This window comes from Sylvia atricapilla, chromosome 5 (genome assembly GCF_009819655.1).
Source record: "Sylvia atricapilla isolate bSylAtr1 chromosome 5, bSylAtr1.pri, whole genome shotgun sequence".
Lineage (NCBI taxonomy): Eukaryota > Metazoa > Chordata > Aves > Passeriformes > Sylviidae > Sylvia > Sylvia atricapilla.
In genome coordinates, this window is record NC_089144.1 from 68769299 (window position 1) to 68796156 (window position 26858).

Here is a 26858-nt window from a genome sequence, read left to right on the forward strand (position 1 = left end):
GGTTTGCAACCTAATTTGATCTTATTTCTCTATGTTGTGAAGTTCTAGAAGGAAGACTAGAATTATGTCAAATAGAAAGGAGCATGATTATTGAAGAATAACGTCCTTCTGGATCAGGTGCACTAACAAAATGATCATGCCTTTTGAAAAGCAGAAATTTAAATTATTCTAGCAAAAAGACTTCTAAAAGCCATCCTCTGCCTGTTGCCCCAGAGGAAAATTCAATATTTTGACAAAAGAGGGAGGAAAAAAGTTACTTCAGAAGTTTCCAGATATCTCTAGTTTCTTCCCTCCTTATTTCTTTGCAACAAACACATAAGATGCTTTATAAGATTTCTTTTCCCTGGTTAGTTTTGACGTATCATAGACAATTTTAGATGGACTAATTGGGAAACACAGACTTCACAGCTGGATAGTGGATGCAATGAGGAGTGGTGGGTCAGAGAGTAGTGGTGAAAGCAGAATGTCCATGCCCATGGCAGAGTGTTTGGAATAAGGTGATCTTTAAGGTCCCTCCCAGCTCAAGCCATTCTGTGATTCCGTAATTCCTCATTTTAATGCTGAGCCTGGATCTGCTTTTGTTGTAATGTTGCAGTCCTGGAAAGAGGCAGTGGCAGAAATGACAGCTGGCAGTAATCAGGTTGAAGGAATGCACCCTGGCAGTCATTTGTGGGTAACAGAACAGCTCCTGCAGTTAGCAGTGCCTAAGGTTAACACATTGTGCAGTCTCTAATACAGACCCCTACAGAAGAATTTTTCTAGTTTTTGCTCATAAAGTTTTCTGTGTTTTACATGGATGCTCAAGTAACCCATTTCATTTTCAGAACGACCAAAAATACAAGTAACCGAATATTTAATTCAAGTATGTTAAAACACCTCTGCTATGTTTAAAAAGCTAAAATGGGATTAAAATATCCCATTATCTCCCCATGTGATCTACCTGCACAGACATTCCAAAAACCATTTGTCAGGATTGTCTGCAGCAATATTAAACAAATCCTGACCTGCATATACTAGTCCTCTGAAAATGGTAATCTATATGTTGTTTTATAATGTAATGTTTTCTATCTTCATCTTATATATGCAGTAGGCCCTCACCAGAGGTTAAAGCAGTTCTTAATACCATTGATTTTAATCAAGAAAGGCACAAAAGATCTTCTGTAGGCAGAAGGCAAGATCATGTCTTAAGCAGAGTACAGAGAAAAGGGAGGGAGAACACACTGAAATTCAGGAACTGAGAGAGAAATTGCAGGAACTTTTTTTTTTTTTTTCTGAGCCTGACATAGTAGGAACAAAAGATATTTCCATGTGAAATTTCTGGTCTACATCTGTTTCCAAAAAACCAAAAAGCTAGGTTGCCTAAAAGAATGCCATGTAAAAACTGCCACATATCTTAGGTGAAATTTTACTTGGAAAATGTAAAGCCTGTACCTTTTTACTCAGCAGATCTTACAGGGCAGCTGAAATTACTGTCACTGTGGAGAAGTGTGAGATGAAATTTTAGCTCCACTGAAGGGCAATGGTAAAAGATCTGTTCACTCCAAAATTCCCTTGGATACCACCCATGAGATCTTTTTACCACTGTTTGTGTTGAGAAGCCAGAACTGCTGTGAGAACAGGGACTTTCCCTTCAAAAAGCAGCTCAGACAGAGTGGTCTGGTCATGATCCATTTGCTTGTGCAAATCTCACTGCAGTGATGGGAGGAAAATGATCCATCTTTGGGTTTAAGATCCAAACCTGGATTTTCATGTCTGACAAGTAGAGCCCACTTCCCTTCCTGCACAACTGTAAAGTTAACACATTTTGTCTATAGGTCTTTAAACGTTAATAAGCTTTAAACCATCTATGACATATTTGTGCAGTGATTTTTCAGGTTGACAATGACCTGAATTTTTAAAAAACCACATACTGGGTTCTCTGCTTTTTCCACTGATTCCAGCACATGGTGAACTCCTCTTTGTCCTGCCTGATCTGACGACTTCTCCCTTTTCAGGGTAATCTTCCTGCATTTACCAGAATCATTGCAGAGAGATTTGCATAAGCAAATAGCTGAATATAAACATTTATATGGACAGAGAGTTCTTTTAGTACTTGGCTTGTTTTATTTCAAACACAGATGTTAATAACCACTTACACAAGCACCTAGGTGTAAGTATACTATGTTATATCCTATATATGCAGCATTAGATTAAAAAGTCCTGACTTTTGTTCCAAAGTTTTGCTTGATTGTTCTCTTTTTTTGTTGTTGTTGCTGTTTTGTTATGTTTTGCTTTGTAAATTACTGGAAAATAGTGGTTTAAGTGATGCATACTTTTAAGATACATTCTGAGGGATGTATCTCATTTCAAGTGTGCTGGATTTGAAAAAGAAACAAAGAAAAGAAAAAGGGATCATCTGATCAACTGCTTCATTATTATTCTCTTTTCCTGCTCACCTCTGCCCTGGTATGTAGAAATTGGCTGATTTATTTAAATCCCAGTAACTCCCATGGCATATGGTTCATAAAGTAGCATTTACAGTGTGCATTGTAACACTTCACTGCTACTAGAAAGACTTGAAAGTAATATGGTTTGATGCTGTTCCAAAAGGGAAAATAAAGTAAAACTCTCTCTAATATTAAGTCAACTGCTGTAAGAGCAGCTTTTGGAGAGGGATGGTGTTTTCTGAATGCCAACTGACACAAAAAACCCTCCCAAAAACCAATCGAAAAACTAACACAAACCAACCTTAAAAAAAAAAAAAATCCTCAGAAAGTAGTGCTTCAACACTGCCTTTTTTCCCACAGCCTTGTGGAGCCCCCAACTCTGTCTGCAGAAAATGAAAGAGAGAGGGGTGGGATTAATGTGTAATTAAAGGGAATTTGGAAGGCTGAGATGTTGCGGAATGTTAGATCAGTAGCTGGAACAGCATGTGGTGTTCTTTAGGCAGGCTTCATTGAATCCATACAAAAAAAGAAAGAAGGGCTGCTTGCCTGTCTGCTCATTTATCAAACAGCTAGGCTGAACTTTCACAGCTCCACAAAAGTGTTTTACTGTTTGCTGAAGTTTTGCTCCAGAAATTAAAGCTGAACAACCTAGCAGCTCTGAGTCTTTGCTGCATTTTTGACATCAGCCACCTTGTGCAAAGCTCTTGGAAACTAACACAGGTCAATTTTTACATTATACTAAGGGAAGACGGTTCTACCTTTGCTAAAACCCCCCAAAAAGTATTGAAGAAATGGTCAAATATGTGACATTGTAACGTCTTTATTTATATAGCGCCTTTTGATCTAAATGCGTGTTCCAAAGCTTTCAGTCATCAATCAGGATTAAATATTTATCATGGTGGGAAAACAGCTAATGGAGAAAAAAAAATCTATATTACTTGATCAATTTTAATTGACTTTGTTCCTAGTTGGACAGTTATAGTCCATCTTGCACGTTGTCTTCCTTTAATATTAGTTGGTGGTACCCCCCCCAAAGAGGAAGCATTTAGCAATTTATGTAACAAAAAACATAATTAAAATGGATTACAAATTTTAAAAGGAAGTAAGTCCTTTGCAAGTAAATCCTCAAGGTTTACTGCCATTTTTGTTGCACGCCTGTTCTCACAGAAAACTTTTCCTCCTACTGCAGACCCCAGTGAGAATCTGGTTCAATCCTGTGAGGTGCTGAGCATCTCCTTTCCAGCAACAACAGCAAAGCTTTTTCATCAGGATCAGCCTGGTTGATAGAGGCTCTGATGACTTAAGACACAATCTACATTCATTGATTTATTTCGTTAAGTGCAACTGCTGCTGAAGAAATGTTCTTTTAATGTCTGCTGGTGCACTAGAGTTTGGATTCCTGTTGATATCCTGCTGTTTCTGAGATCCACTTGTTTTCTGTAGAGGATAAATTGATTATGAGGTATCTTTACAAATGCCATGATGAGTTTTCCTTGTTAGAAATGATGCTCCTGTCAAATACCAAAATCTTTTCAGAGAATCATCTTTTAGAAAAAGAAGGGTTTAGTGGCAGGTTTGTGAAAGTCTGTAGAGAAGTTTGTTGATCCTGCAAAGCGACATAAATAAGTATTTGGCCAATTCTAGTCATGGTCTTCCTTTGCTTAGAGGCAGAACTGGTCATAGATTTTTAAAGAAATGTTATGCCAAGTAACTTCTGAAAGTATTTAAATTAATGGTAGTTAATGGAATTATAGTGAAGTTTAAAGTCTCTTTCCCTTCTTTCAGTAATGGAAAAAATCAAGAGCTTAATTTCTGTTTTCTCCTATCTCGTATTTTATTGACATCACAGTACAGTTTTTCTGCTTTTCTGTCTTATAAGTCCATATTAAACTGAGTGTTGGTAAATGTGCTTTTCCATTTGTCTTCATGTCAGTTCTGTTTATTTACAGATAATAAGGCAACAGTTTCCACAACTAACGACAAGAAGACTTGGAACCAGAGGCCAGTCAAAGTAAGCAGTGTATGGTATTATTATCACCTCTGACAGGGTGATCTGCCTCTGGCTCTGCTGAATGGAGAATGAGAACAGGGAATCATTTGTGCAGTTGGGGACTTAAAACAACTTTGATGGAGGTTCTATTGTAGACTTTACATTGTCTTATAAATTCAGCAGTGATCCTGCAGAGGTGGTCTAATGGAGCCCTTTTACTGATTTGATTAGCAATATTTTCTATATTGTTTTTCATCTCAACTCACTTTACACTATGTAAAGGACATTCATACACAGCATTAATGGACCTACACTTGGAGGCTGGAAAATAACAACTGGTTAGCATCATGTTTTAGGCTAGAGAACAAGTGTCAGGATGCTCTTTAGAATTTAGTTAGGAACATGTGTTGACCTAAACTGAAACTGTCCACAAACCTGCATTTAACCACCATTTTTCCTATGCAATGACATCCAACGCACCTTTGGGTGATTAATGAATTCACTTATTGCCTTGTCCAAACGACAGTGTTTTCTGAAAACAGTCCATCCTAATTGCAGACTGAGAAACTGATTCACAATTAAGAATGCACTTCCTGAGGTATTTGACATTTTCCTATTGTTGACAGGATGTGATTATACCAATTTCTGTAGAGGATTCAGTGATGTTTTTACACTTTTTTCTGCTTGTGGACTCCAAGAAATTTTTTCTGGGGAGCTTTGAATCTTTTTGTGGCAAGCATAAAGCCTCTCACATAAAATAAACTCTGCTCTTCTTGATTAGCTTTCACAGAATCCTACAAAGTAGCAAAAGTGTAGTGTCTTGGATCACAAGTGAAAAATTGTGGGAGAGGGAATGAAAAAGTGAGATGGCATGTTTGCAAAATTTTGTTGGTAAAGCTTCTCTTTCAAAGTAAAGCCTGAAAAGCCCAATATGGCTAAATGCTGAGAATCAAATATGCTATTAGGATTGAACTTACATACTAAAGCTAGAATGACCTGCTTTTTAAAGAAAAAAAAAAGAAACTAAGATGCTAAAATAAATGCCTTGAAAGGTAGATTTACTGTGCTCTTCTAGTAAGTGGTCCATGCCACGCAGTATTTCTTTGATGGGACAAAATGTTCTTCCCCCCCAGCTTGATATTTTCTTAGTTTATATAACAAAGTATTCTTTTTCTAGAGCAAACATATTTCAGCAGCTATTTGAAGATTTGATTTTGGGAATGGTCCCAAATGCAAATTCAGAGTTGTCATAACATCACTCATCAAAGCCACCAGAAATCTCTCAGGTGGAAATCCTGAACTAGCCTAACAGTATACTAGGAAAGTGTGACAGGACTGTAACCAGAGTCAGGATTTAGCATTGAATATAAGTTTTGTGGAGGCTCATAAAAATGGAGTGAAAGCATGTACAAGTTGCTTTGTGGACACATTCATGTGAGTACCCCATATTGGCCAGCAAATCATCCTGGCATCAGCTACAACTTTTGTTACTTGTCCTTGCATTCAATGTAAGGAGTACTGCTTTATTGCCAAACGGGAGCTCCTCCCTCAGCTCCAGAGGGCAAGATGCTCTTGATCTGCTGACTAGGGGTGTCTTGCACCTCCAAAAGCTGTCTCTTTACTCTCACTGAGACTTAATATTTCTTGCACAATAACTTGCCTGCCTGTCAGGGTAGCTTTCAGGTCACATACTCCTTTCATGCCACTTGTGCAATGGCTCTGCTCCCTGTCTAGCAAATTAGGGGTTTCTGTCATACACAGAGAGACTACCTGCATACTTAAGATAAATACTCTCCTTGGTAGACCCAACACAGCTGTAACTGAGTTCTGGTTTTGTTTTCAGAAACGTCTGACTGCATTCCAGTTAAGTGTTACATAAAGAAATTACTTTAGGCATTAACACTTCAGTGCCTTTATCACCAACTGTGATATCTGTGAAAAACTGACCGATTGCAGCCAGTATTATTTTCATTCCACTTCCCTGCTGCTGCCAAAGGAAATTCAGCCATATAGAAGTGGTTTAAGATTTTCTGACTTCACACTGTTCTGCCTTCAGTCTTTTTTATAGCACGGCTGCCTTGTGACATTACAAAGTTCAGAGCTGCAATGATGCTGTACTCTTGCTCATCAGTTGTGAGCTTTCTGTTTTGCAGCTGGTTTATTGATGTGCAGCTGTTCTCTGGGCACTGAGCTTAAGAACAGTTCCACCACAGGTGAGCTGTGAGAAGGCAGCTGAACAGAAAAGCAAATTTCTTTCTGTACTGGAGTCAGGAGCTCTTCAATTTGGTACACAAGGTGTGAATTAAACACTACATGGTGTGAAGGGAATTTTGCTTCTTTCTTTAAAGAGTGCTGTATATAACAGATCGATGAGAGTAAAAAGTATTTCACTTTAACACAAAAACGGTTTTGTTGTCTGCATGTTATTCTTCTGCATATCAAACTTTCAAGCCCTGTTTATTGAGCTAAGTTGATTTTTTTTTTTCTGATAGAAATGCAAAAAATGTTTGGAAAAGAATCTGTGTAAACTACTCCAGTGGGTTTTTGCCCTTTAGGATAACAGAATTACTGAAAGAAGCAGCTATGTAGAAAAATTTTGGAGTTAATTTTGCTACTGCTGTCTATATGAAGCTACACAGAAACCTCTCTTATGCAGTTTACTACCAAGTGAAATATAGCAGGAATTAAACACTGCACAGTGAAATTCTACTACATTTTCAGGCTTTTTTTTTTTTCCTTCACTGATTTAAGACAAAACTTGATACAAGGCTGACCCAGGTTTAAATTATACAAGTCCTTTCAATCCTGCTTGCTCTGACTTTTTCCCTCTTCCTGCCTTTCCCTGAACAATTTGTGCTGCTTGCTCCTTAGAGCATTTCCTTTTGGGTTCCCCTACCCCAAATGTAGCACACAGTTTATGTGTGAGTTTTATGGCTCTTATGTGCTGTGCTTGTCTGGCAGCTGCCAGGGGTTAAACTGGGCACTTAAACCAAAAGCTGGAGGTGTTACCATTCAAGCTAAAAAAAAAAAAAAAAAAAAAAGCCAAACATCTACAGCTGGTGTTGTAACCCCTTGCCATTCATTACCTGTAACAGGTTAGAAAGAATCTGGAGCATGGTTTCTTGTATAGAATGCATATTTTGACACCTGAGCTCTGGTTGGAAAATTTGGAGCCAATACCATTGCTTTCTCAGGTATTGAAGCTAGGGAATTCCATTCACACCATGTCAGTGTAATGTTTTAAGGTATGTCACTCGGATTATTCAATGTTAAGTTCAAGATAGCTTTTATTTTTAATGGAAAATAAGGGATGTCCTCGGTGGGTATGGTCAGGAAGCATGTACTAGAAATTTGCTACAACACCCCAGGCCTCCTTTCAGCCCATTTCTGCTGATAGAAAAGTTTGTGCTTCCAGCTCTTTGCCACTATTTTCTGCTGGGGGTTGTGAAGTGCACTGGTCTATGGGTGAATGACTGTCAGTGGAAAAAGGGAAAAGTTACTGGTTAGTTTAAACTACCATCACTTACGTGCTACTCTTTAATCAATCTGATTGATGACCTCTGTGAAACTGCCTCAAGTGAATTTGTGGCTATTTGGACGAACACATGTCATGGCAGCACTCTGGAATTGTAACTGGCTGAAGAGTCAAAGAAACATTCAGAGATGGAAACTTTTTGTGCCATCACAGAGGGATCCCAGAAGACAGAGTCTCATGAGGATCTGATAGGCTATAAGGGGAGAAGTGGAGGATCATTGAAAAGTCTGTGTAGGATTTGGCTGAAACAAAAATATACCAGCAATGCAATCTTGTGATGCCTTTTGCAATCACTACTAATTTAGCTGATGGGTTGGCTGCCTGCAGCTGAGAAACTGAAATGCAAGTTAGGAAATTACAGAAGGACTAAGATAAAATCTCTGCTGCTTTTATACCAGAGTTTTTCTTGATAACCAGTGCTTCCACCAGCACCTGTAATAAAGCTGATAGCTTTAAAGAGCAGTAGCACAAACTTGTGCCATAAGGGCACTGATCTGTTTTTATAACACAGGCACACAGTAGTTCTCAGACAGAATTAGTGTCCTATCCCTTGCTGATCAAAGCCCAGTGCTGATGTTAGGGTATGAAGCAAATAACTGGAACTGTATATTTCCTGCTATTCATTTTTTCCCCCTCCCCCTGCCTTTTCATTGAAATGGTTTCAATTTTTGAAACATTTCTGATCAATTCGTTTGCAATAAAGACTTATGCTTTTCAGGGACCAAACCAGCCCTCAACAGCCTGAGAATCAGGGAGCTGAAATAAAAAGAGTAGGCCCAGTCCAGAAGGTCTGTACCTCTGTTTATTGCTGAACTAAAGGAGCAGCTGGACAGCAGAGCTCTGCCAATAAGTAGCTTTAGGATGGGTTTGGTTTTTTTTTTTTCACTAAGAAGTTAAAAAATGGAAGTACATCACTTTCCTGCCCTACAACAGAGTCACCTTGCTTTTACCACAAGGAATGAAAATTTGAAGTTCAATATATTACGACAGTATTCTGCTGCTGAATCGATGGTCGTTAATCATGTATAAACTATTGCTCTATTTTGCTGCAGATATTATTTCCTGTAGAAATAATTTGCATTATCAGTTTTCCTTGCCTCTGTTTATTTTTCTTTAATTTTCAAACAGTCTGCTTTATAAAATACACATCTCTGTGTATCAGGTACCATTATTATGGAATTGCAGTGAAAGAAAACTCCCAGTATTATGATGTGATGTATTCTAAAAAAGGAGCAGCCTGGGTCAACGAAACAGGAAAAAAAGAAGTAACCAAACAGACAGTGGCGTATTCACCACGATCCAAACTGGGAACATTGCTACCAGAGTTTCCAAATGTCAAAGATCTAAATCTGCCAGCCAGTCTGCCAGAGGAGAAGGTAATGCTTTGGAAATCTTTTCTCAGCTTGTCTCGATTTTTTTTTTTTTTTTTTTTCCTCTCTGCTCTGGATGAAAGCTTTGTCTAATATATAAAGACTTTAAACTAGAGTGAGTTTAATAATGCTTTGACTTGATTTATGGGGGGCTGAATTACTTCATCTAATAGGAAGAAATCTCTTTTCTTAAAAAGGGGAGCTGATACTATCAGCTGTACAATATTTCTAATGCCCATGCACATTTTTTTTAAAGTTCCATTACATACAGCAGGGCAGCTTTTAAAATTATGTGAAGTTTGAGGGCAACTTTTAAAATATGTTAAAGCCCTTTAATCTGTGAACACACTTGATGGCAAACTGACAAACAGCTCTAATGATTTCTTGAGCAGAGAGAGATTTTGTGCATTTCTTATTCTTCTAGAGTAGAAATTCAGAGAATTCTGTCTGCACATATGACAAAAATGCTCTGGCTCCTCTTGGCTGGGCTTGCTAGGTTTCTGGTTCTATTCACATGTGCAGTATCAATGTGAAGTGGACAAAAGAATAGGGTTTTTTGGTTCTTTATGTCCTAATTAGGGCCACATTCTCGTCTTTGATCTCACTGAGGCTTTTTGCTCCTCTTACATTTGAAGAATCCTATTGACAGAAAAATCCATGAATTCAGAGGGAGAATTTACTTTTGGGAAGAAAACTCATCTCACAGCTAATCTACATACACTTTAACTGATTTCATTATTTTTGCAATTGTGCACAGATAAGAAAAGAACTTTGCTTTTTCTGTGCTCTGTGTTCTGATATTTTAGAATTTGATTTCTTAAAGCAGAATGATCTTTTGTGTGTCTCTCTCATTCTTTTTCAGGTTTCTACCTTTATTATGATGTACAGGACTCACTGTCAGAGGATACTCGACACCGTAATAAGAGCAAACTTTGATGAGGTATGGTTAGAAACTGTAGCTGCAGTTAAGTGATACATAAGGTATCAATGGATTTGAGACCTTATTTTGTATGTTATATTCCAGTCTTAGGGGTTTGTGGTGCTCAGTGCTTTTCAGGAGCACAGAAAAATAGCTGTGCTTGAGTGTCTAATATGTGACTGATAGCACTAAATCTCACTTATAAATCTCACTGGGTGAGTTGGAGGAACAAAAGCAACGAGAATGTTTTTGCCCTCTGTTCTCCAGCAGGATTAAGGTAGCAATATCCCCTTACAAGGAGTTGGACAACCCAGTTCTTACAACTCAGGAAGTGTGTCCACCACAACTTTTCAAAGCTCTGTGTTGGGACTTGAGCTGTCTGAAGGAATTCCTCTGAGCGCTCAGCAGAGCCAAGGCAGGTGTCACAGCAGCAGAGTGGGCTCTGCTGGTCTGTTAACAGTGATGCAGAGTGGTGGGGGGATTGCAGCCCCCCAGATGTCCCAGAGAGCCATAGCTAAAGTCTCCAGTTGCTCAGTTGTACTGCAGTGCAGCTCAGCACACTGCTGAGCAGTTAATGCCATCTCTTAGAGGGGGATAAGGCTTGTACCTGGTCATAGCTGACTGAACTTGAAGGGTTTCTGGCACTGCACACAGCTCTAAAATTAAAGCTGAAAAATAAAATGTTACTGGAATGCAAGCAGGTTTATATCACATGGGAAGATGGCTTCTTATCTAGGATAACAAATCTGGCTATGGAGATACTGAGGACCTGATTCAAATATGATATTCAGATCCTGGGGCAAAAAAAAAAAATCAAAGGAAATGGGTCTTTTGACTCTGTCTTCTGAACAACGGGAAAAATTTTCTTGCTTTTCTTCTTCTTCTTACTGTTTAATTCTCACACTCTTCTGATTTAAAGCTGGTTTTGCACCATTGTACCGAGTCCAGAAGTTTCCATGTAAGAAAAACACCTGACACATTCAGGAAATTTGGCTGAGTGAGTCTCAGAATAGTTTCTTAAGAGCAAGATGCTATATTTTATCAGACTTTTAAGGATCTATGGTAGGGAAGGGGCTGGGCAGCAACAACATATGAATGGCAAATACTCTTTGCTACATGTGGTGTGGTTGCTTACTTCACTACAGATTGCATGCAATAAGTTATCCTTCATGGGTACTGGTGTTCTGACCCCTGTGGAACTGATCATATCATTCTCTGAATAACACCCTTATTTCCTCCATTAAAATTTTCAGAGGTATATTTTGCTGTATCTGAAATCTCTCCCCTATTTTTTTTTTCCTTTTGCCAATTTTTCTCCCCTTTCCTTCACAGTGAAAGGAAGATAAAATCCAAAAGTGTAGCGTTTCTTTCCAAAGCAAAGACAGAAAATAGTAAAATAGTATATTGACCCTTGTAAGCCATTTGCTATCCTCCCCTCCCTGCCTCCCTCCACCAAGGCCTAGATTGCATTCCTTTGTACACAGGGACAGAGTGCAAAGAGAGAGAAAAAGGCTTGACATGTGGAAGCCAAAGAGTTAAACTCATCAGCCACTGATGGAAGGTAAAAATACAGTGATTCCCATGGATGTCTCTTCTCTAGTGACACGAAGACTCCCTGTCACCAACCCCGAGTGTCTCCTCACCCTTTGGTTGATTATCCTTGTGTGCTGCTTTACAGTATGAGCCTGTCTAATGAAGGAACATGCCTTGCCCGTGTTGCACTCTATTAGCCCAGCTCTGGGACTGAAACAAATGCTGTGTAAGGAGGATCATTTGTGGCCTTTGATTATTTTAACATTCCTGCTTCTTCCCATTACTGCAGGTTCAAAGTTTTCTTCTGCACTTTTGGCAAGGGATGCCTCCTCATATGCTGCCCGTACTGGGTTCTTCAACTGTAGTGAATATAGTGGGAGTTTGTGACTCAATTCTGTACAAGGCAATCTCTGGAGTCTTGATGCCAACGGTACTACAAGCCTTACCTGACAGGTAACTGACCCCCTCTAGCTCTGCTCTCTTTGTTGTCTTTCTTTTCTTCAAGAATGACACCAGTTCTCGGAGGGCTGCTTGCTGCCACCTGTCTTCTGACTTCAGATGGCAGTGTCATTTGAAAGGAGTTGATGAGCCTACGTGTTCCTGAAAAGATGTTCAGATTTTAACAAGACTGTATTGTCAAAAGAGTATTATGAAAATAATATTTCTCCAAGTATTATGAAAAACTTGGAGAGTTGAGGGGTTTTTATGTGATGAAGGATACCACCTTTTTCTTGGTTTCTTAAAGTTCAGCTAAACCCAGACTAAATTCACTTTTCCAATCCATGTGGTAAATTTCAGCTGGTCTCTTCCTACCTGACATTCATGGGAGTCCAAGAATTCTTGTTCACACAGGTAAAGCAGGACAGAGGTCAACAATCCACAGCAAAAAGTGTAATCACTGAGTGCAGTCAACACGTTTTCCCCTCTGGTTTCACATGTGTGCACTTAAGGAAGCCATTTTTTCCTAAATAATCTTGTACACTTTTAATATTATTTGACTGATGTGTTCTTGTCATTGAGCAATTTGTTAAGAATATTGTCCTAGGAGTTTTTTACTGGTGCTATGTGTTTAGCCCTTAAGATTTTAAAGTGTCTCTAATCAAGGAAAATGTTATCATGATGTTGTTCTGCTCTTTTACCTGCATTTCATGACTGCTAAAGTGAAAGTATTTTACACAAGAAATCAGCATGGGCCGTTCTTGATAAGACATGTACATTTTTACAGGCTTTGCCCCTCACCCCTCCCCAAATCTATTTCATTGGAAGGATTAAACAGAACAGCAGTCCTTTTCTCAAGCTGCTTAGTTCTTTCATAGCAAATAAGGAGAGACTTGAGTGTGAATATAGACTTTTGTAATGCATATAAAGGGCCAGATTGTGGCTATTAAGCCATAGCCTGCACTGGAGGGGGTGAAGAAGGGTCTCATTGCAATGGAAGCTCCTGAAGGAAATGTTGCTGACTCAGCCAGAATCCTCTGAGATACTTCCTGGGAACAAATTCTGGCTATCCAGAACAGGCACTTTTTTAGTGAGCTCAGCAGTTGTCATCCACTCCCCTGTTGTCTTTGGGTGTTTTTGTGGAGCAGAGCAGGCCAATGGCCATGTTCATTTTAGCACCTCTGTTGTCCGTGCAGTGTGATAGGAGTAGAGACAGAAAAAGCTTCTTGGGTGAAAGGGGGGAAGTTCCTTGTACCTTTTCTCTCTTATTTGTGCCTTTCTAGCATTGCTACAGGCAGTGCAGCATTGTCTGTCAGAGCCAGCCCTTGGGATCATCTGCACAACACTCTGCAGCTGTTTCTGGGAGCTGTCATCTTTTACTGAGGATTCCAAGGAGAAGGGCAGAATGAGCTGCCTGCTGAGTGTTAAACTCAGCATGTAAAAAACTGGAAATGATGGAACCATCAGGAGAGGGTAGCGAGAAAGAAGAGGAAATTTCACTTGTCTGGGAAAGTTCCAGTCCTGTGCAGGGCTGAGCAGGCAGGTCCTGCTCCACCTCCAGTTCCCCCACCTGTGTGGGCTTGGCCTGAAAATTCCTCCCCACCACCATCATCTCTCAATATCTGTCTCTGGCCTGCAGCAGAGTTGGTTGTTGCTCCACTTGAATATCCCCTTGTACATCTGTGTAAATGTGGACACAGCCGAGCTGAAGTCTGGAGCTTGATTTATTACCTTCTTTAAACGGTTGTGAATTCACATTTATAGAGAGTGGGAATGGTTTTATTTAAAGTAAAAGTACTATTTGTAAGTATCAAAGCAATGCCATACAGAGATGTAAGGTTTTGAGCATGGTGATAAATTTTGCTTTTCTTGCCAATGTTGTCAGAAGTTTCAGAAGTTTTTCTTCATGCTTACAAACTGAAAGATGTTAGCAACTCTGCATAATGATGAGCTGTAAATAAATGACTCATGGTCTTCACAAGTTCACAGCTTTTATATTCACAGAAAAACATGATGCCATGTTGTGATTTCTTTTTTCAGTTTGACACAGGTGATCCGAAAGTTTGCAAAGCAACTGGATGAATGGCTGAAAGTAGCTCTCCATGATTTACCAGAAAACCTAAGAAATATCAAATTTGAGTGTATGTATTGCCCAATCTCTCTCCTGTTAAACTGGGATGGACAATGTTTATTGATTACAAATTAATTGGAAGTGAGACTGACGTTCTTTTAGGAATTAAAACCTGTCATCATTGCAAATCTTGCATTCACTTAGAATCTCCACTTGTTCATGAGAACCAATCTCATTTAGTGAAATGAGTCACCGCTCAAAATGAGAATTTCTTTTCCTTTCTTGTGGGTTCTGATAAGAAATTAGTTTTGTTGATAGTAAGCAAACATTAAGGATGATATTAGACAAAGAAAATTATTAAACAAACCTTTAGGCTAGCAGCAATTTGAATACAGCTTGAGGCCCTTGCTCAAAAAAGTGCCAGAGTTAGAAATGAAGGAGATCAAATTACCCTGTCACCACAGGAAAGGGCACTAGTCCTTTTCAGACGTGCTTTGTAGATGCCTGCAGTGCACATCACCTATTGATAAAGCCTGCTTTATTTCACAGCTCTCAATTCTTTGCCTTTCATGAGCACTAAATTCCACACCACAAAGTTAAAGGGGAAAAAAAACCCAACCTAATTTAGGAGGAGGATTAACTATTTTGATCAGCGTGGAAAATTAGGTGTATATGTTACTGAGAACAGTCAGGATGGAAGCTGGAGCAACTAATTTCAGGGTGGTTTGAATTGTTTACTAATTTATTTTAAAAATCAAACGAAGTCTGAACTGAAAGTATGCTTTACCACATCTTTTTTCAGTTCAAAAACATCCAGAATCTTCAACAGCAAAATCTTTGCCAGTCTTACAGGCAGACTGAAGGAGATGGACAGTGCACTCTCTAGTCATCCTCAATCTGTACTTTTTAACTCCCTTTATGTACAATATGGAGGGAAAGCTCACTCTGTGACCACATTTAACATCTCCTTGGATAGATCTGGAAATCTGGTCCTATTGATACAAGGAAAATATTGTGTGCACCCTGCCTTTTACATGAGCCTTCGTTGCTTCTGCAGCTGTTTCTTCCTCATCAGAATTTGTGATAAGGGTACACAGCCAGTGGAGGTACTGACAGGAGGAACTGCAAGCTTTGGTCATTTTTTGCATTTCTCAAGTCACTGACTTCAGACCAAAAAAAAAAAAAAGGCACAATACAACATTTTAAAACCTCGTTTTCCAAGAGTAAGAAATATCTTAATGCAAGGTCCATATCACTTGCAAAGAGCTAAACTGGGAGCAGAGGACTTGCAAGAACCTCCTGGACCATTTCAGCCCATAATGCATTAGTATGTCATGCAGTTGCTTTCAGAAACTTTTATCAAATCTACCTGAAGCTGGGTCAGAGTTTAGCCCTTACTAGTCCAGTCACAAGACTCCACCAAAACTTGATTGCACAAAGATTTAGCAACCTTTTCTCTTTTCCACACATAATGTAGCTATTGTTTTATGCGCACTTATTCTTGCACCAACATTTTTCTTTCTATTAAATAGCTCTTTCAATTCTCCAGTTCCTTTGTGTAGCAAGAGAAAATTTGCTGTGCTGAACAAGCAAGGCTTTTCTATTGTTCTCTGTTTCTCTTGTCATCTTATTATTCACAGCATCTATAAATAATTGCTTGCAATATGCCTCTGTAAAATGGATTGAGCCTCCAGATTTAAGGGTTTAGGTCAAGGTTTAAATTAAGTTAGAACTGGGCTAGTTGAGTTAGTACATTTTACGTAGTGACAATTTTGTCACTACATAGGAAATGTCACTACGTAGGAAACTGGATATAGTTTGTTGTTCTGGTTTAATTTAATACTTTCTGAAGTAATTATCCTTATTTAGCACCAGATGTTAATATGGATCTCTTCTATCCTGCAGTGTCCAGAAGATTCTCACAAATACTGCGGCGACAGACGTCCCTAAATCATCTCTGCCAAGTAAGTATTTCAGTTACCCAAGTTTAATGAATGGCATTTTTACTGACTTTTCAAATAATTTTATGAATTGACAGGTTGGACTTTATTCAGAGGAGGAGATCACATTAGCAGTTTGTCTCCAATATTTGTTGTGGCCACCTGTACAAAATCAAAAAACTAATCACTGAACAAAGCTTTTCTAGACAACTGACAACCCCTGATCATTAAATTTAGCAGGGTACATTCAGGAAACAAAATTATTATTTGATTTGAAGAGATGGTTCGTTTCCAGGAAATAAGTGAGAGACATGCCATTGCTTTCATAGCAGTTTGTATTAGGCCAATTGCAAAGCAGGAAAAAATTCTACATGCCCAACAATACATTCCAAGTCTAATTGCATATTATAAATTAAATGCAAATTAGTAAAAGGGAAAACACCTGAACTGGGTTTTAAATAGATGTGTTCCAGTATCCATAGCAAGTGAATATAGAAGGTGCTCCAAAGAGTTTGGTTTTCACCAGTTTACATCAGGATTACCTGTAAAAAGTCGTGAAGCCAAATTCTGTAGAGTATAAAAAGGAAGAAAATTCATTCAATTCATTAACGTTTCATCCATATATTGGAGGGGATTGTTTTTTTCCCATCACCCGAAAGCTCCACTTCTGGAAGGTGTATCCAAAACCCCAGGTTAACCCTGTGAGGGGTGAAACCCACAGAAAGAAGTTCTAGGGAAATAAAAACCCACTCCTGTGAAGAATTTTTGGTAGGTTTCTTCATTCCATAGATCATCACTGAACTCTGGAGGTCCATGGCAATTCAGAGGACATCAAGATAAAGAAACCACAACCTTCTGCATCAAACCTGGGATCAAATCTCTTAGGTGAAGGACTCTTCAAGTGCATCACTCCCTTGGGGAGGCTGATAACCTTGGTGTGTGTTATCATCTCTGCTTAACTTGCAGAGATCTGTGTACATGACTGTGGCCTTGTGTCACTTCCTTTACTCTCAGTCCATCCCCCCATTACCAACAGCAGATTCCCATCTCAACCAGCCAAGACGTGGATCTGATGAGGAGGCCAAGGAGCTTTAACCTTTTCATGTGGCTGAGGGAAGAATGAGAGTCTTCACAGACTGGGAGAGGGGAGGGTGCGAACCTGAGTGGGGTTTGTTTGCTTGGGATTGGTTTTTCCTGTTGCTTTTTTGTTCTGAACTGAAGCTTGAAATGAAAAACCAGCAGAGCTGTTAGAGATTGAGGGGTCTAGCAATGGCAGCATCAGATTAGTGTTGCTCCTTAGGGTTTGTGGTGGATGCAGTCAAAATACTGGCAGTTGATTAAAGTAGGCAAAATGACTGAAGAGTTCTCTTGTTAGAGGACCCTGTAATATCCATAAGACATCAAGCTGGTGGGTGGGGGTCCATGTGGAGAATCAGCTTAGTTGAGCCCAGCTAAGGAAGCGTAAAAGGGGATAAAGCCTATTTTTTAACCTAATAAAGCATGAACTAATGAATAGATTGGATTGGATTACAGGCATCAAGAACAGTGATCCACAGTGCAGACATCACATTTCAAATGCTGGAGGACTGGAGGAATGTGGATCTGAATAGCATTACCAAACAAACCCTCTATACTATGGAGGACTCACGGGAGGAACACAGAAAGCTCATCATACAATGTAAGAGCAGAATCTTCAAATAAAGCCAGGTGAACTTGGCTTCCTGCTGCAAACAAAGCTCAGAGAAAGCAGCGCTGGTTTCGCAGCCATTGGTTTGCTTGGAGGCTTAAGCTAAATATAGAGACATTTACCAAAATGTCAGGGAAAGCCCTATCAAGGCCTTATGTTTGGGGCATAGATCTGGGCACCATTCCTTGATGCGTTCCTTTCTAGTACCCAGAAGAGCCAATGGCACAAAACTTGCCAAATTCAGGAGGATTTTTTTTTTTTTTCCATGAACCTGAGCAAACTAAATCTGAGTTAGCCCACTGAATGTGTGAAAATCAAATTTTTTTCTGCTGTAGAATTGCAGGAGAATTGTCTTTTGAATGTCTTCGACACTTAAGTTGCTGTGTATTTGAGTCCCTTTTAAACTTGTTTATGAAAAGCACTTTTTACACAGTGCTTTCATGACCAAGAGCATTTGATGGGATAAACTTTTACCCTGAACTTTTATGATTAATACAAGTCCCTTACCGGACAAGCTTATTGGCTAATTTAGCTTCTGTCTAGTATAGTGAAAGGTCTGGACTTGAAAGGGACTTTGGAGATATTGGCAAATACAGTTAAAGACCTTTTGCAAATCCAAACCATTCCTTCCACCATCCAGGAAAGTTTTGCATAGTTATAAGCTCAAGTGTAACCTGAAGCACACTGAGTTTTGTCGTTTTGAGGCAACAGATCTTTGTCTTTAATATCCATCACATAACCTCACTTCCTGTGAGCCCACCTGTTGTATTGCCATCTCTCTCCTGAGGAGGACCAGTCATCTTTTAGCCAGAATCTGCCTGAACAGGGCACAACCCAGGCCAACCACTTGTAGGAGCTCAGCAAGGGTAGGTTTGCTAGTGAGGTAACTCTTTCAGGGAGTGGCTGGGAAGACAAGGGGTTGGTGGCACCTTCACATGTACCCTGGACTCTACGAGGTTGACTTTGACAGTCATCCCACTGTGTTAACACTTGAATTCTTCTGCTCAGTTCAGGGATGGGCCTTGCATTCTCTGCCACCTCTGTTTTCCAGGGAGAGGTTCTTGGTGTTCTTTCCTCTCTTTCATAACCCTTGATTCATTTCATGGCCCTCTTCCTTATTGAGGAGATAGGAACTCGGCATGGCAGCAAAGGAGGTAGCATACAGTGAGACTGAAGTCCAGGAGCTGAGTGAATCCTTCTGTCATCTGTTACGTTTTCAAGATCTATCCAACATCCTACCACTGGTAAAAAAGAGAGTTTTCAAAGATATACTCCCTAGTAGCAGCAACGTTTTTGGCTGCCATTCAGAACATCCTTCATGTTTAAGGAATCTTCTTGTCTATGTGCTATTAATGTAATAAAATCAAACGGATTTTTCCTGAATGCTGTTGTAATTGTGCGAGTTTTTTCCGTATTTTAGGTCTATATAGTCCAATAAGCAGTAAGTCAGAAAGGGTAAGCTAAAAGCTCATGAGATGGGGTGCCAATGAACTGTTCAGATACGTACAGAGAATATTCTAGTACCTAGATTTTTCCCTCCACCTTTGATGTTTATTCTACTTGACCAAAGATTTTTTTACCATGCCTTGTATGACTTATATGGCATCGATTAAAGGCCCGTTTTCATGCTCTTGCTACTAACAATCAAGGAAGTACAATTTCAGCTATTATAACTAGAGAAAAAAACCCCCAAGTTTATAGCCTATTAACAAACTTGGAGAGAAACAGAGAAAAATCACTGGGTATAAGAGAACGTCTTTCCTGTTCTGCTGGACTACCTGTCTCTAACATGATTTCTGCTTTATTCCCTCATTCTCAGATCCTGTTGAGGTATTTTTAACAATCACTAAAGGCTAAACATCTAATTTTCTCAAATAGGTCGTTGTACACAGTTGCATTGCTCCAGCAACAAAGCAGGCAACTGATTTGTTTTTCTGCTCTTGCTCCCCTCTTTGCACAGCATATGAATTACTTCATCTGTTGTATCAGGCAGTTTTTGTCCAGCCAAATACTCAGGTAAGGAGACAACATTTAGATTTCTCTGTGATCCTGCTCTGAATAAAGGGAGGTTGCCCATTCAATAAAAGAATAAAAGAAGATAAGGGTGGCCCAATCATCATTTCCCTTCTTCCTCAACTAATGTTTCTGGTAACTCAGCCTTTCCAAGTCTCAGTTAAAGGAAATTGTAGTCAGGTGTTTATCAAATGCATTCCTGCTCATCCTCCTGATCTAACAGAATCAGGGAGGTTGTTCTTTGCATTATTTTTGGATAGCCTTTCTGGCTCATTTCCCTGGCTATCATCTCTATGCTTTGCCTCCTCCACCTCCTTCACTATCTTTCCTATGGAGAGAAATTCCTTCCTTCTGTTATTTACAATTAGTTGTAAATGGAATTGCTTAGCACATTGAAATCATCCTGTAACACAGCAGGTAGAAAGTATCTTTCTTCTTGACCTACTGGGCCTTTTATCTTAGCTGAGTTGAAGAATAGTTTGTTGAGGTGTCAAAGCACGTGATTCTTTGTCTTCCAGCCATTGGTTCTCATATATAAATGAGACTTGAAGTTTTAAGGCCTGCAGTTGAGAGACTTGATTTAACTTTTTGTATTAAAATATTAACATGTGTACTTGGAAAAGATCAAATAGCATACAGGTTGCTTTTTGCAAGTCTTGTTTATAAATAAGAGTATTTCTACACTAATAGCAATTTATTTGGAAGAAGGAGAAGTTTATGGGCATTGTTTGTGAGTGTGTGTGTGTCTGGCATTGCAAATAGATGATTTGCAGCAGTTAAATCATGTTTTTGCAAATTAAGCATTATACAGATGAGCGTCCAATCAACAATACTCATTCACTTGGTGCCTAAAAGATTCTTTATACATTTCTAAATCAATTTCATGCATGACATTTTTTCATCACCAGGGTCAAGACCTAGTTTCTCACTCTTCATAGGGAGCACCATAAACATTTCACTTCTGGGCACACCAGACAACTTAAATAAAAACGCTAATTTTAAGATAACAGGTTCAGATTGGTTTACATTAAAACAACACTTTCAATGACTGCATCACTTTCAGTAGAAACAAAGTAAGAGACCAAATGAACTTTTTGGGTCAGCACCAAGAAAGACGCATTTGTTTCAGTTAAGCAATCTATTCTAAAAAAAAAAAAAAACAAAAAAAAAACCCACAGTAAACTTGTGATTCTTTTGGTAGCCTTTTGCCGTTTGTTTTTTTTCTCATTTGAAACGGAATCCAAGTTCTAAGGTGGGCCTGTTTGTTTGTTTGTTTTGTGTGCCAGTGTATCAGGAGTTTGATCACCTTTTGGAGGAGCAGTCACCCATTGAGTCCTACATCGAGTGGCTGGATTCAATGGTGGACAGATGTGTTGTAAAGGTTGGTAAGAAGGAGTGAGTCACTGATGTGCATTATGAGCTCTCTTCAGGTAATACATTTTTAGAAAAAAGTAAAAGCAATTCCAACAACAACAGCAAAAAAAATGGTGTTGGTAATGAGCAGGACTAAAGCGTTAGCAGGCAAAATCTCACCAGTTTTCATGGAGAATTGCTTGCATTCAGAATTTTGCCTTATTCTGCTCTTTTTATTTTATTCTAAATATGGTATTAAAAAAATGAACAGGGTTGATGTGTCAAATCAAATCAAAATTTCAGGGATATGGAGAGATGAATTCAGAGTCATCCTAATGGTATAGTGCAAAGAAAAACATAATCTGGCCTTTTAAGATTTTAATGAAAAGGATATTTAAGGTAGCAAATTCATTTATATACAATCAAATGTAAAGATGAAAGTCTACATTACCATTCAGTCAAGGACACATTTATGTTCCTTGTGAGCTGACATGGAATACCAAGGACTTGTGTTTTATATTAAGTGAATGCAGAAACCTACTAGTGAAGCTTTAAAACGTATTTTCAAAAGCAATCCAACATTACCATAATTTTACATTGAGTATGAAAATATATAACTGACTATTTTAACTCCTGTTACTTCTTTGTACTAGGATGCTCTGTTAGAATTTCAGCTCTTCATTCCAATTGTTATACTGCTCAGAAGTAAAACTAAAGAAACCAAAATATGCTGCCTCTCTCTCTGCTGCAAAATAGCCATATAGAAAACAGATAATTCTCCAGATTACCTGAAATGCTTTGATTGTTTTGGGGAATTTCTTTTCTAGTCAGTGGAATGCAGTTTGAAATTCAGGCCAGAGCTGTTAATTTTAATCAACAACTTGACATGAATTTTAATAGCTGATTGGGTGAATCTAGTCCTCTAATTCACATATTGGCTATAATAAATATTTTTTGAAGAGGTAATGCCGGAAGTATGCTTTCTGGAAAGTATTTTTCCTAGTAAAATGACTTAAGTGAATTCACAAAAATAAAAATGAGAAGGAACAAAAAACTTAGGTTCAATATTAATCCTCGTTTGAAATAGTAATATAAATTTGCAGTGTAGATCAAACATTATTGATTATAAATTGCGTTCTTGACTGGGAAGCAAGAAGAAACACATTAGTAATTAGGTTAAGATGAAGATCAGAGCAATTTTTTGCGGTCTTTTTATAATGTATAAAGGAGATCCAGTTTTGAATAATCCTTATTGTTTCCTCTATCTGAAGGTTGTCCATGGTTTTAAGGTGGTTTTCTATCTTAAGGCCATTTTGAGTTTGGGTTTTCTAATTTGTAGTGCCTCTTTTGATGTGAAGATGGCGGTAAGTAGTTCTTCAGTATAAAAAAAGAGAAGGTTGATATGTGCATCATTCAGTACTGCTGGTAGAAATAAAAATTTCTCCATGTCAGACACATCTCTCTTCTTGCAGGTAGCTGCCAAGAGACAAGGCTCTTTGAAGAAAGTAGCTCAGCAGTTTCTCCTGATGTGGTCCTGTTTTGGCACTCGAGTGATTCGGGACATGACTTTGCACAGCGCACCCAGCTTTGGTACTTGGTTTTTGTTGTAATAATTGTATGCCACAGCCAAGAAAAAAAAAAATCTGTATCCTAGCTTGTAATGGACACTTTAAGTGAAAACATAACCAGTTTTCAAGTGTCCAGTGCTCTATTAAAAAATAGGTTGGGGCTAGTGACGTTTGGAAATAGTGCTCAGACAGATGTCTGTCTGCAAGCTGCAGCCAGGGGAGAGAAAAACATTGCTACTTGCTTCTGTTTGCATTTAGGAGCTGCAAGGATCAGTCTCAGGGCAGCTGGGGGCGTCCATTACAGGAGCATTACCTAATGCACTTCAGTGCAAAGTGAGCCTGCTTACCCAAACCACTCTGGCCCCATGTCGAGCCAAGAGAGATGATTTTATGCTGAAGTGGATGAAAAGCTCTCCAGTGAAACACTTTGCCAGCTCTCCTCTTAAAGGACATAGCCTTTGAGACTGGTCTTTGCAAAGTGAGCGTGCTTCTATAACCTGGAGAGAGTCTCTTCCATTTCTTAAGAAGTCAGTCAGGATAAAAAAAAAAAAAATTACTTTTTAAATGAAAAATCACGTTGCTTTTCCACACTGTTTGAAAGTGAGCTTTGTCCTCACATATGAGAAGTTCATATTAAAATCAGTTAAAAGCAAGAATGACTCGACAGGAGTGCCATGAGTGTGAACATTCAGTCACTTGGGGCCAGACTTTGCTTGAGGGATGCTTTTTATAAATACACATTTGTCTGAATGTGTTTCTAGAAAGATCAGTAAAGAATGGTTTTATACAGATACTGCATTGAACAACTGCAAGGTTCTCTGCAGGCTGAGCTTTGATGTCCTTTATGTTTTCATAGCCATCTAATAGCATAAGTTTGGATACTGTCAGTGAGATACAAGATGATATTTTTAATATGTTTTATATATCTATAATACATGTGATAGTTATTTATGTAGTATGTTTATATTTTAATCTGAAACAACTTTAATTTCCATTGTAAGAGAGTTTGCCAAACAGGATAGTGAGCTTCTCCAAGGTGATTGCAGTTTTCAGCAAAAAACCACAAACCTGTTCAGGTGCAATGCTAGTGGAGGCAGGAGGAGCTCTGAAGTTTTGAGTATCAAAACCATATCCTTATCCTATAAGGCAGCAGCTTGGGTTGTCCATACCCAAGTATCATAAATTTTATTTAGCCACAGGACACAAATTTATAATAATCTATATTAATGATGCTATTCTTTCACTGCAAAGCCATTTGACATATTTTTTGTTAATTAGGTTTGAGCAAGTTCCAAAAGAATAACCCCTGAATGTAAAATGCTCAAAGCTGGATGGCAGAAACTTTTCTGCACTTAATTTATACAGTTCTTTATAGCTTTTCAGAATTATATATCCATGAAGTGAGTTCTATGGAGAGAAACAAAGACTGATTAACTGTTCTAAATATTTACATATATTTACCTTTGTTCTTAACTTAGATAAAAAGTTTTGCATTTTACTGCACTGGGAACTGTTTCAGTGGACTGATTTTTAATTATTTTTCCACCTCAAACAATATATACACTCAGATGCTCACAGCAAAACTTTTTTTGAAGTGAAATAATGAGTTAGATGATGGGATTTTTACAATATGCCGGACAGTAGATTTTTACCTTTGAAACAGATGATTCCAAAATCTGATTGAAGGAAGTTGTAATACCTGTCACTGGAGTGACACAAAGTGGCACAAAGTGACACAAAGTGGCACAAAGATTGATCTGCAGAGCTTTTAAGCATGGGGACATGGGCAGGGTAAAACAATCTCTGGCAGAAAAGAAAGAGCTGCTCCCTCTCTTGCTCCGTCTCTCTTTTTCTCTCTGCCTGCCTCCCTCCCTTCCTGCCTCCCTCTTTCCTCCTTATGCATATCAAAGGCACAGTCGGTGGCAGTGTTTGGGTAATGCACCCAGTGTATAAAGTAACTGATTAGTAATAGAAACTCCATTATTTTCTCCAGATTTGGAAATCTCACTGTTGTTTTGCTACTTACACATAGTTGCTGTATCTCTTAATAGATGCTGGTACTTCTGTGCCTTAGCTGGGCATAGCCAATGATTTCTGTTAACCCCTGAAAATCAGAGCTAAATGCTTTTTAGTGTTGTAACTGCAGTCTCTTGAATGACTTCTTACCTTTTCCTAAAGAAGTGATTGATCTGCTGGCTACAACTGGATCCGTTTCTCTACTTAAATACAGACTTTAAAAAACCCAACAGTTTCGTGTGAGAAACAGTAGGCTGCAAACACAGAATAAATTATGGTTCATTGTGCTGAATAGCCATTCACTGTGAGGCTGAAATGCATGCCCTGGTATCAGTTTCACTCTATAGCTTACATTTCATTCGACTTATTTAAAAATATAAAAAATATTGCATTCACTGCATTCAGTACCAAAACCTTGTTTGTCTGGTGTCTTTCACACAAATTCTGAGCTCAAAAACTCTATGCAGAGCTTAAAAATTCACAGTGGGAGAAATAATAGGAGAGGAAGAGAGAAATTCAAAAGAGTGACAAGGGCACTGGAGTGTTTTTAAATGCTGCATTCAGTATTGCCAACCCCAAGTCTTCAAAATAAAACATTAGACCCCAAAAAAACAAAGACATTTTTTTAAAAATAGCAGCTCTTGGGTTCTTCTTGTTTCCTTGCTAGCATTACAGTGTTTAGAGTTTGTACTTCCAAATATTTTTATGAAACTACAAGCAATTTTCCTTTTTTATTAATGAAGGCTGAGTAAGGAGTTTGATTAAAAATAGTTAATACCCTGAGCTTTATACCATTACATGATGTTTTGCCAGCATTTTAGCCTGTTTTTCTTACTTGAAAGTTGCTTACCAGTAGTAACTGCACTAGAGTCAATAGAAACTTCCCACTGAAAAACTGTAGTCAGGAGACGAGTCAGCATTTTGTGGAGATTCTTGAAAATCTAAATTTCCACTGGGGAAATCCTGAGTCACCTAACAAGGTGCTCGGCCATGTCTGCTCTCTTTATTTTACTGCTAAATCAAAAAGGACTTGATTTAACAAGACTTTGAGCCCAAAGGATTTTTAAAAACAAGTTCTCTTCAGTAGTTAAATGAAGATCCCATCCCCACTTTTTTACCCTGGAAAGTCTGGGGAAACCTGTTACCATTTTGATCTGCTAAGTCATATAAAACAAACGAAGATCTGGATGCTTCAGGCTCACAGCAGCCAGATATTTCCTCCCCATAGCAAAGGTGTTGCAATCAGCTGTGTCCCATTTCTTGTGCTTTGCCCAAGAGCACATGTTCACCTCCCAGGGTGTGTGCCCAGCTCATATCAGTGACAACAAAACCATGCAGGCACGGAGGGGAGAGAATGAAACATAAAGACCAGCGGGGTCACAAAGGAAAAAGAATGTGCTCAGAGTCACTCTGAGAGCTGAACTGCCAGCTAGAATTGAATAAGGGAATTTGGTCTTTCAAACAACTTCTGCCCTGCATGTTTGAGTACAGAAATTGGAGTAGGGGTAGTTATGCTTCATTATGATAAAAGCTGATATCTCCAGATAAACTTAACTTTCCTGTGAAGAAATCCGTCATTATGAAATCCAGTTGAATTTGAAACTTCTTTGATCTTTTGCCCATGAAAGTATTTCTTCTCAAATGCAATAATGGAATTTCCAATGGAATACCTCCATACGAGTTATTTTGGCAGGAGGTTTGTCTGGCAGTAGTTGAACTCTGTTTCTATCTCAGATGATGACTTTTCTCTGATTTAAGTTAGCTGCTGGGTGAGCTATTATTTTACCCTCAACATACTTGTACTTGTCAGAGTGACACAGTGATTTAAATGAATACATTAAATACTCTGTGCAAGTCTAAATGAACCAAGGAGCTTTAAAAAACCAAACCAAACCCACAGTATGATAAAGTCCTGTCTGGAACTATCACAGGTACTTGATGTCATAGAGTCTATTGCAGAAATTGAACAAAATCCACCTTGATAATAATTGTCAGTGTC

The 26858-nt window shown here is 38.7% G+C and overlaps 1 protein-coding gene across 1 annotated transcript in view; it reads left to right on the plus strand.

Moving 5' to 3' along the window:
* The window catches only part of RFX4 (regulatory factor X4), a 67506-nt gene that overhangs the window by 20599 nt on the left and 20049 nt on the right, over nucleotides 1-26858 (plus strand). The window contains exons 5-13 of the mRNA XM_066320252.1: nucleotides 4376-4437; nucleotides 9114-9327; nucleotides 10184-10261; nucleotides 12063-12226; nucleotides 14252-14352; nucleotides 16188-16246; nucleotides 17756-17900; nucleotides 21209-21303; nucleotides 22748-22865. Of these exons, the coding sequence (XP_066176349.1) occupies nucleotides 4376-4437; nucleotides 9114-9327; nucleotides 10184-10261; nucleotides 12063-12226; nucleotides 14252-14352; nucleotides 16188-16246; nucleotides 17756-17900; nucleotides 21209-21303; nucleotides 22748-22865 (1036 nt within the window). The remainder of the gene's footprint in view (nucleotides 1-4375; nucleotides 4438-9113; nucleotides 9328-10183; nucleotides 10262-12062; nucleotides 12227-14251; nucleotides 14353-16187; nucleotides 16247-17755; nucleotides 17901-21208; nucleotides 21304-22747; nucleotides 22866-26858) is intronic.